General features: G+C 42.4%; 1 protein-coding gene across 1 annotated transcript; it reads right to left on the bottom strand.

Annotated features, from left to right (window-relative positions):
* Window positions 1-262: 262 nt before the first annotated feature.
* Window positions 263-6,750, bottom strand: stmn2b (stathmin 2b; the record flags this gene model as incomplete). Its single annotated transcript, XM_035681643.1, is given in 3 exon segments — window positions 263-435; window positions 568-663; window positions 6,597-6,750. Coding segments are annotated over 3 exon segments (288 nt in total), but the record flags the coding sequence as incomplete, so codon positions are not given.
* Window positions 6,751-9,422: the final 2,672 nt, after the last annotated feature.

Raw genomic sequence — 9,422 nt, forward strand, 5'->3', positions numbered from 1 at the left:
CCACATTCACCCTTTCGCACACATTCACACAGCGATGGCAAAGCCCATCGAACAGAAGCTAATGCATTCATACACATTTACACATTCGGGGTTCAGTATCTTGCTCAAGGATACTTCGACATGTGGCACCAGGAGCTGGGGATCGAACCAACAACCTTCCGATTAGGGGATGACCTGCTCTGCCTCTGCGCCACAGCCGCAAAGTAAAGCAAAGTGATACATGGCAGCTGGTTGCAATGAAAATGACTGGAAATATCCTTACTCTCCTCCGGTCCTCAGCCGCCTCCAGTTTCTTCTGGATGTCCTCCAGGGAAAGGTCTCTCTTTGGGGGGCTGGTGACGCAGTGGGCAACATCAGACACAGGGGAGGACGGCTTGAGGATGACCTCAAAAGCCTGGCCTGAGGCTCGCTTGTTAATGGGCTTGATGTCCATGTCTGCATGTATGTGCGTTAACAAGAAAGAAAGACAGACAGACAGAAAAAATACTTTGTTGTCTCTGTGTGACTATTCAAGTATGTTTGATAAAGAAGATACAAATTGAAGTCTTGAGTCTTAGTATCACATACCTTCAAAGTCACCCATGATGTTTTTGCGGGTCTCGGGGTACAGACAGGAGCAGATGAGTGAGAGAACTGAGATCTCCTTCATCTTCTCTTTGTAAGCTGTGGAGGAAACATGACTGTGTTACACATACAGCTGTATATAAACTCACACATGCACATACTAGACAAAATATCATTAACCTACTAACATACAAAAAGATGAAACATCATTAACCCACTTCTACCTCCACAGGAGGGCCTTCATGTAAATATACAGATTTTTAGAAGAATAATTATTCATCAGATCTTCCAAAAAATAACCCCATCAAAGGAAATCTTGTGGAGCTGAACTGCTCTGGGTTTTGTAGGCATTTTTTGGCCTTTGTTTTCTCTGAGCCGCAAGGGGAGCAGGCTGGATGTGTCCTTACTTGGCCTAATTTCCCCAACAGCCAAGATGCTGCCGTCCCCACAGGATTCTCCACACATCATTAGCTATGCATTTCATTTTGGTCTATTATTTATTAACATAGCCAGAACAACGCCCTATTGCCTCTCAGCTGTTTTGTGGCTAGCACCAAAAAAACAGGTCATTTTGAAAGCAAAGAACCCAGGATTTACAATAGATATTTGGATAATCTCTTGGTTGTTTCTTATCTTCTCTGACTGTGGCTTATGGATAGAGGCTAACAGTCGAGGGTTTAGCTTATCAGCATAACACAGCAATATGACTGCCCACCCCTTGTCCATTTGAAGTTAAAAGTTAATAACACTGAAACAAAGCTGGCATCAAATCATACTGCCTATATTTAGCAACCTGCACCCTACTCAATAGGGAGGGACAAAGTGCCCCAAAGGCCAGACAGTGAAAAAACAGAAAAGAAAAGAACAACCAACCTTGTCTAACCTTGATTTCTTTTTTACTCCTGTGCTTTTGGCACCTACTACTTTGTAATGTGAGCCCAGAGTCCCTGCAGGGAGAACGGCAAAAATATCTGCAACACACTGCAGGTTGGGAAATATTCTTCTTTTGCACATGGCTGCTGTGTTCTGTCAAGGTACACTGCCTCATAGTCGAGATTTGCATGCAAACTGTCATACTGTAGCACAATCCATCACCCAGAGCACAAGGCCTATAGGGCTGAAGTGTGCCACGTTGATTCATGATTTGCAGCAGGCTACAGTAGCAAAGCCAGAAATGAGATTTACTGTGAAAGAGCTTCTCCATGGTGGGGTACGGTGTACAGTATGATTAATCCAAATCCTCTTCCTTACTCATATTCCCTGCTCACTCTCTCCCCTTCTTCTCTGTATCTCGCTTTCTGCCCTGCAGACTGGCAGACGCCACAGTAATGTGATCAACTCTCAGATGTAGCTCTCACTACTCTCTGATGGCCTTGTTAACCCCTTCCCTGAGGAGGAAGTGAGAGAGGGTGGAAGCATGGTAGGGTGTGCAAAAAACTGAGAAATGCTGGAAGAAAGAAGAGAGGGTGGAGTGGGAATGGGGATGAAGGTGGAGTTGGTAGAGGAACAGAAAAGAGTGAAAAAATTTTACAGATGAAAAGGAAAAATGGATGGGGTAAGATGGATAAAATATCAGGGCATGGCTTTACAGTCATGGTAACACCTTTCTGATATAAGCAGACAGACTGGAGGATTAAAAGAGGGCAGCTCCCATTGGGACTTATAGCCGCCATCAACTGCCCCCAGGACAGCTAATGGAAGCAGCCACCTCAGGTGGATAGTGCTTTAATTTGTAATTAGTGGACCGCACCATTTCTGCTGACAAGAGAGGGGGTACAGGGCTTTTGGAGGGTTGTCACAGGCTCATTAAGTGCTGTGTCTATGTCAAGACCCCAGCAGCCATTTTCTCCCACACACAAACCCACTTGACAGCTGAAGACTCGAACAGTTAACACTTCAGCGGAGCAGGTAATTTGGGTTAAGTGCTTATGGAGCAGATCAGCAGAGATTCCTGTTTGGTGGTTGCCAAGTTCTGGGTGGGGCCTTTTATTGTGTTCAATAATGTTTTCAAACAGTTTATCTCGATCTAGACTAGTTTAGGGCAGCAAATTAAAATGTTTTTTATAATCTATTCATCTGATTATTTTCTTGAAGTGTCTGTAAAACATAAAAAAAATCCCCCTCACAGTTTCAACAACCAAAAAAATATTCAATTTACAAGGATAAAAAACTGATAAAGGTAGCATTTTACATATCATATTTGATGAGCAGGGACCATCAAATGTTTGGCATTTATGCTTAAAATATGACTAATCCTTGCAGCTCTATTCCAGTTTTATTTGAGGTGAGTAAGCTTGTTCTTCACTCTGACTGTATCAGTATAAGTTTCATGTCTTTGTTATCTTAGAAGATAAGCGCTGTAAATTGAAACAGCTCTCTAACTCAGGGCTGTGGAGATTTTTCTTTTATAGCCCTAATCAAAAATATATGAGATTCTCTATTGTGCAAAAATATGAAATTGCTGCTGTATTTCCCCTGAGAGAAAAGATCTTCTCCTTCTGTAACCACTGTAGTAATAAGATCACTCCCAGTGGATCAGGCACATAAAAATGACAAATGATCCAGAATGGCATTCCACAGCAAGAAGTGTCCTAACACTACCACATACTGGCTGAGTTTCAGGCATGCTGGTTCAGGTTCTGTCTGTCAGTCTGAGACCAAATAATTTCAGACAGAGATGACACCACTTTACTGCTCCCACTCCACTCCAGCAGGCTGGTTTTAACCAGTCAGCTCTGCATCCTCTTAGAGAGCTGCTCCTCCTGTCCCGACCACAGACACACAGCCAGCAAACTGCACTTCCTCTTTCAATCCATCAGCCAAAGAGCACAGATCATCAATATCTACTGTACCTCCTCCCCCGCAAGCATTCCTCTCCACCAGCACCTTCTGCATCCCCAATCCTCCATTTCATCTGTTGCTGATGTATTCTCCCTCTCAATCCTATCTTCTGCCACCACTACCACACCTCTGTTTGGTACTATATTTCCCTCCTCATCCTCCTCCTCCTCCTCCTCCTCCCTGTTTTCCTATTCTTTTAAAGGCCCAAACCCCCACTATGAGAATTTAAACAGAGAATGAACAATTGGCAATAGACCTTATGCCTTTTTGCTCTTTGAAACTGTTGACGAGGGTGTGAGCAAACTGCCTATTAAGAAATCAAAAATGAAATCAAAATGTGACCCAGAGTTTTCTGCCCTCCTGGCTGCCATAACCCAGCAGCAGAATGGGCTTGGCATCGGTGTTCGGCACATACAGGCCCTTTACAGCATGGCCACCCGGCAACAATATAATCACAAAATTATGAAGGTATTCCTACAGCAGAATTGGCTATTAAAACCACACATTATGGCCCCCAGATGATCAAGGGCAGGTCCAGTCATTTGATGTAGGAGGGATGGGCTAAACCGCACCCTGTGTCCGGCCAAGGAGATCAGTGCAGGGCTGCAACTGAAGATTATTTTCAATAAATCAATAAATATGTTGATTTATGAAAAGTCAGATAATTGCAGAAATGCCCATCTCAGTTTCTTAAAGCCCATGCTGTGGTGTCTTGAAATGTCTTGTTCTGACTATCAGTCTAAAACCCCAAAGATGTTCAGTTTATTATCACATAAACCCAAGAAAAGCAGCATATCTTCACAATTGAGAAGCTGAAACAGGAGACTGTTTTAGTAATTTTTGCTTGAAAATTGATTAACATGATTGAACAATACAGCCACCTATTTCATGTCTAAGCTCCAGATCAGTGCACCAAAAGTGCAGAAGGATGCTGTGTCACAAATTAAGTTTGATTTGAGTCTATTGTTCGTATAACCTGAGGATAACATGACATTTGCCAAACCAGGACACAAATCTCTCTTAGCCAGATGTTGATGATCACAAGTGATGAACAGATCATGAGCCTACGGCGTACCATCACTGCTGGATTGATGTCACCTCTTCCTTAAAGAGCAGCAGTCATCTGAACCAGTAATGGGAGTGTGCTGCATTGATCAATGGGACTCGGTGATAAATCAGGATGAATTATGGGTCCAGGAGACTGTGGAGCTTTATGCACATTACCACAATAGCGATGCAGATGATAAGATGAGGAATATGTGTGTGGATACGACTAGTTTGCTTGAAAATTGATGGTACGATTGCCTGAGAAGCTTCTGTTTCTGTACACAAAGGAATTGATTTTAGGGAAGCGGCTGAATGACCACACCTAATTGGATATGACAAGTGTGCATGATAAGGATCAGGAAAAGTGCTTGGGAGCCTTAATGCACACGGGAGTGGTTCTGAGCACGAGTTTGTTTGCGGTAGAGTTGATGCATCTTATAATGCAGAGGCTTTAGGGTGTCTCTATCCTCAGCTCTCCTCCGAGGAATTAAAAACCAACAAATTTACATATTTTCTGGGGTATTTACCCCGCCTTAAAATACACGCCTAAAATAATAACAGCCGAGATGAACTCAACGACCCTGCTGGGTGCTGACTGGCATGATGACTGCTTTTCTCCTAGAGTGTCTGCTCCCTGCCCATCCCATTCTGCCTGTCCACAGCTCAAATCATGGAGGAAAGCAGAGGAGGCGGCGGCGGAGGAGGAGGAGGATGAGGAGGAGGAGGAGGAGGAGAGGGGAATAAATATAACAGTCAGGGTTTAGTTGCCGGCATCCCTTTGCGCAAGACACCAGGACCCTTACCGCTGTCTGTCTGCATGCCCCTCCATCCATCAAGTGCCTAGTCAACCATAAAACAAACAGACTATCCCCTAGACTGGCCACACACACACACACACACACACGTTACCATCACCACACTCCCTTAAAGGCACCTCTCCTTAATGCTTCGAACAGGCCTTCTCCTCTGCAGGTCACCCACCTGTGTTTACTGGCCTGACACACGCTCCACAAAGTGCAGTGCCTATGTTCAAATATTAAATTATAATCAAATATATCAAGCCTTAAAAGGTTGACCAAATACAAGGGACTAACCACCAACCTGCCATAGCGATCGCAATCCTCATTTTATTTCTCCACATATTCCTACCGACATACTGTCACATTATCACAAATGTGGCTGACTAATATTAACAGTCCTACTCGAACACTAATCAACGGATACATTTACATAAGTCTATAGCACTTCTCAATAGAGATATGGAGTCATCGCCATTCTCTTGAGCAACTACATTCCTTCCTTTATCGCCAGTCCATAAATTCCACCATATCATCTCAGACTAGCCAAACGCGAGCTTCTGGAAAGAAAACAAGGGACTGCTCTATCCACCCCACCCCCGTCCGTTTCTCTCTCATCTCCTCTTTCTCTCTCTCTCTCCTCTCTCTCCATCTCTCGCTCTCTCTTCTCTCATTCATGCCTTTAGCGGTCACCCACAGAATAGGTTCAGCAGGCTTTACACTAACAGCTACATAAGATGGCCCAGTTTTCATAAGGAGATTTGTCACGGTGAAAATATTGCACACCCCGGAGAGCGGGCTGGCGCGCTTTGAAGGGACCGGAGATGTTGGGTGGGGTCGCTGGCGCTGCATTATGCTGCACGGCTCTGAGTCAGGCAATAAGGGGCAGGTGCGGCAGGCAGGCATCGACTGAAATGCTGCTGTGTGAGGAGAAACAATTAAAAATCACCTCTCTTGTGTCGATATGGATTCATTCTCTTTAATTATCTGGATTTAAATTGAATAATAATAAAAAAAAAAAATATGCGTCACTGATATGGCAAACTGAATCCAAAAAACGGGCTCACACTGATCGGCACTTATTTGGATTTAGGATCAAACAGAAACCTACAAATGACTTTTAGCTGAAATAAAGGTTGAAGAACATGAAAATGTTGCTTCAATCGCACAACTTATTTTTTATAGACTTGCAGAGGAGTTTGGCCGCTCCCTCTCATCAACCCTCAGCATCCTTTTGTGCCATGGGTGTCGCCACAGCCTCTCAGCATCCCTCAAACCTGCGAAGACTGCTGATATCTAAGAAAGAGAAAATTAAAAAATAAAGGATTAAGTGCACAAAAAACTCACCGATTGCGGTCTTAGCCATTTCTGTACGGTGGTGTCGGGGCGGGTTGACCGGAGGAGTGTGCGTCGGTTGCTGGATGCTGTATCTCGGGGTGAAGGGACTGCTGGTAAGGCACAACTGAGTCAGCAGAGAAGGTGGCTGCCGGTGCGCCTGGTGGTCTGTTATGAGCTGCGTCAAGTCAGCGGGAAATAACTAGAACACAGCCGGAAGTGTGCGGACTCAGCCTTCAGAATAAAATGTATAAACGTTACAGTTCAGGTATCTTTATTATCTCGAATGGGAAACTTGATGTGTAGTCAGGGGGCACAAACAAAAAAAAAGCAACACAAGTACAGAACACAAAAATGGTTCCTTCAATATATAACATACAGTAAACCATTATGAATACATGGATTGACACAGTTTCATGTCGATAATGAGATCATCATTACCCACTCTGATGATGTAGAGCTGCTACAATTAGTCGACTAATCGATCAAGCAACTATTTTGTTAATGGATTCATTGTTTTATTCATTTTTCAAGCAAAAATTGCTAAACCAATTCCCTGTTTTCAGCTTTTTTTAGGTCATATATGATACTACACTGAATATCTTTGGACATTTGGTCAAATAAAACTTTGAGCTGTGAGACATTATAACTGATATTGTTTACTGTTTTCTGACATTTTATTGACTAGACGATTAATCGAGAAAATAATGGGCAGTTTCATTGATACTGAAAATAATGGTTGCAACATCAAAATGTTGCACAGGAGTATTCTGGGAAAGATACAATACAATTTAGAACATTTTGTTTCTACCATACTTCACCAGAGGGAGAAAGAAACATTTTTGGTGCGGTTGGGTTATGTTCTGGAGGTACCCATCTTAATCAATTATTTCTCCTAACTGACTGGAATTTGTTTTATTCTTCTCATTATTATCCTTTAAATTGTGCAGTTTCAAAGTAGATTTATTTAGTTTTAATACTGTAGCCAACTGGGCAACCCTTATACTCGATCTCCTGGCAGACTTCTTGTTGGTTTTGTGGCATTAGGCATGAAAAAATCCATCCAACAAACTGTGCCCACATCCACACATTACATTACAAGATGCACCAGATTTTTAAAAAGGGCTTTATTTTGAAATGAACGAGAGGAAGTCTTAATATACAATCTGATTGGCTTGACACTGGCTCGGTAATGAGCGTTTATGTGCTCCCTTGACGCGCCTCTCCTAACCAAAGGCCTGACAAATCCAACGTCCCCTTGTATTGTAGAGTTCAGGCCCTCAACACTGTGGGTGTTTCCCTCTTTGTTTCTGTGCTGATGAGCAGGTACTGAACTGTCCTTGGGGCTGGAAAAAAAGGAAGAATGACTCTTGAAAATGATATCATGTAGATTAAGCACACTTTATTTTACATTTTCATAACATTCAGGTTTGAGATAGTTCATTTCAAGCCTTTGTGGGGGTGAATAAAGCAGAAGAATTAGAGGCATTTGCCCAGTTTCCATATAGTCTATTTGATGGCACTCGTATAATCCGTGTACACTACATACCACCCAGTTATTGCCTCTTTGTAACTGCAGAAAATACTGATGCTCAAATCATAGCACAGCAAATAAATGGGTGGAATCATTCAAACAATCATCGCTAGGTGGCAGCAAATCTAAAGTTACATGAGCTTGAGAAAGGCACCGCTTGAGGGAAACATAGGCTGCAGTGCTGTACCAGTCCAACCAATTCCATTCAGACACATGTCCACTTTAATTTATAGCTTATGTTTTTTTTTTGTTTGTTTGTTTTTTTGCAGTTATCGGGCTGTTTCTTAATTTGGTTTTATTAACAACTCAATCTATGCATGAGGTCCAACACCTCACAGGCAACACAAGGCGCAGTTACATAGTGACCGACAGAAACCACAAGTTCCTTATCAAAAAGCATGTTTGCATCGATAACAAAGCTGTTACGTTGCTGCTGTTTATTTAAAACGACACACAGATGCCAGGAGTATAGGTTATGACCTTATGAATGGTCACTGTCACTGATTAACCAGAGCAAAGGTTTTAGTTTGTAGTAATTCTGCAGCTATGAGTTTGGAGACATCATTCAAGTTGGGAAACAAGGTGAAAAAACTGCTTTACAGACAGAAAAAACAGGTTGGAGTGTAAAAAAATATAGAATAAAGTGCAGTTTAACAAATACTAAACACATGTGTGTTTTAAAGGGAACTATATGTGCAGAGCGCTGTTGCTATATTAACCTTTGCCAACTCACAGTGGCACACCTGTGTGACCGCATCACTGCTCAAATGCAGATCAATGCGCCGACCCGCCGGTAAAACGTCATTCATGTTAGTTAGTGCGTGATTGATCTGTTGATAGGTGGTTTTCTGTCATCGATTAGAGACAGAGGTGGATAAATATTGGGTTATTTTTGTATACTGGTGTTTTAATGATCTGTCAGCCCTCTGGAGGAGGTGGTAACGTTACCAACCATCACTCCCGGCAGATGAAGAGGATGATGATGATGATGAGGAGGAGGAGCTAGTTTACATGCAGATGTTCACTCGCTAAAGTTGGTCTCACACAATCTGAAACACAAGCACATGTGCTGCGACAAAACAGCAGGTAATTAATTCATCTTTTAATTATTTTATTGTCGGGATACTAACAGTCTGACCTGAGCCGTTAAAGGACATTTTAGTCGAAGCGTTTCCACTCTAAAGAACCGATGGTACCGCAGTTAAGCTAGTTCATATCACGTGTTTCCACATGTTGGCGTAAATGTCAACATCATTTATATATATATATTTATTTATATTCATATATATATATATATATATATA

This window comes from Morone saxatilis, unplaced genomic scaffold (assembly GCF_004916995.1).
Source record: "Morone saxatilis isolate NCDOM2014 unplaced genomic scaffold, NCSU_SB_2.0 Contig9, whole genome shotgun sequence".
Lineage (NCBI taxonomy): Eukaryota > Metazoa > Chordata > Actinopteri > Moronidae > Morone > Morone saxatilis.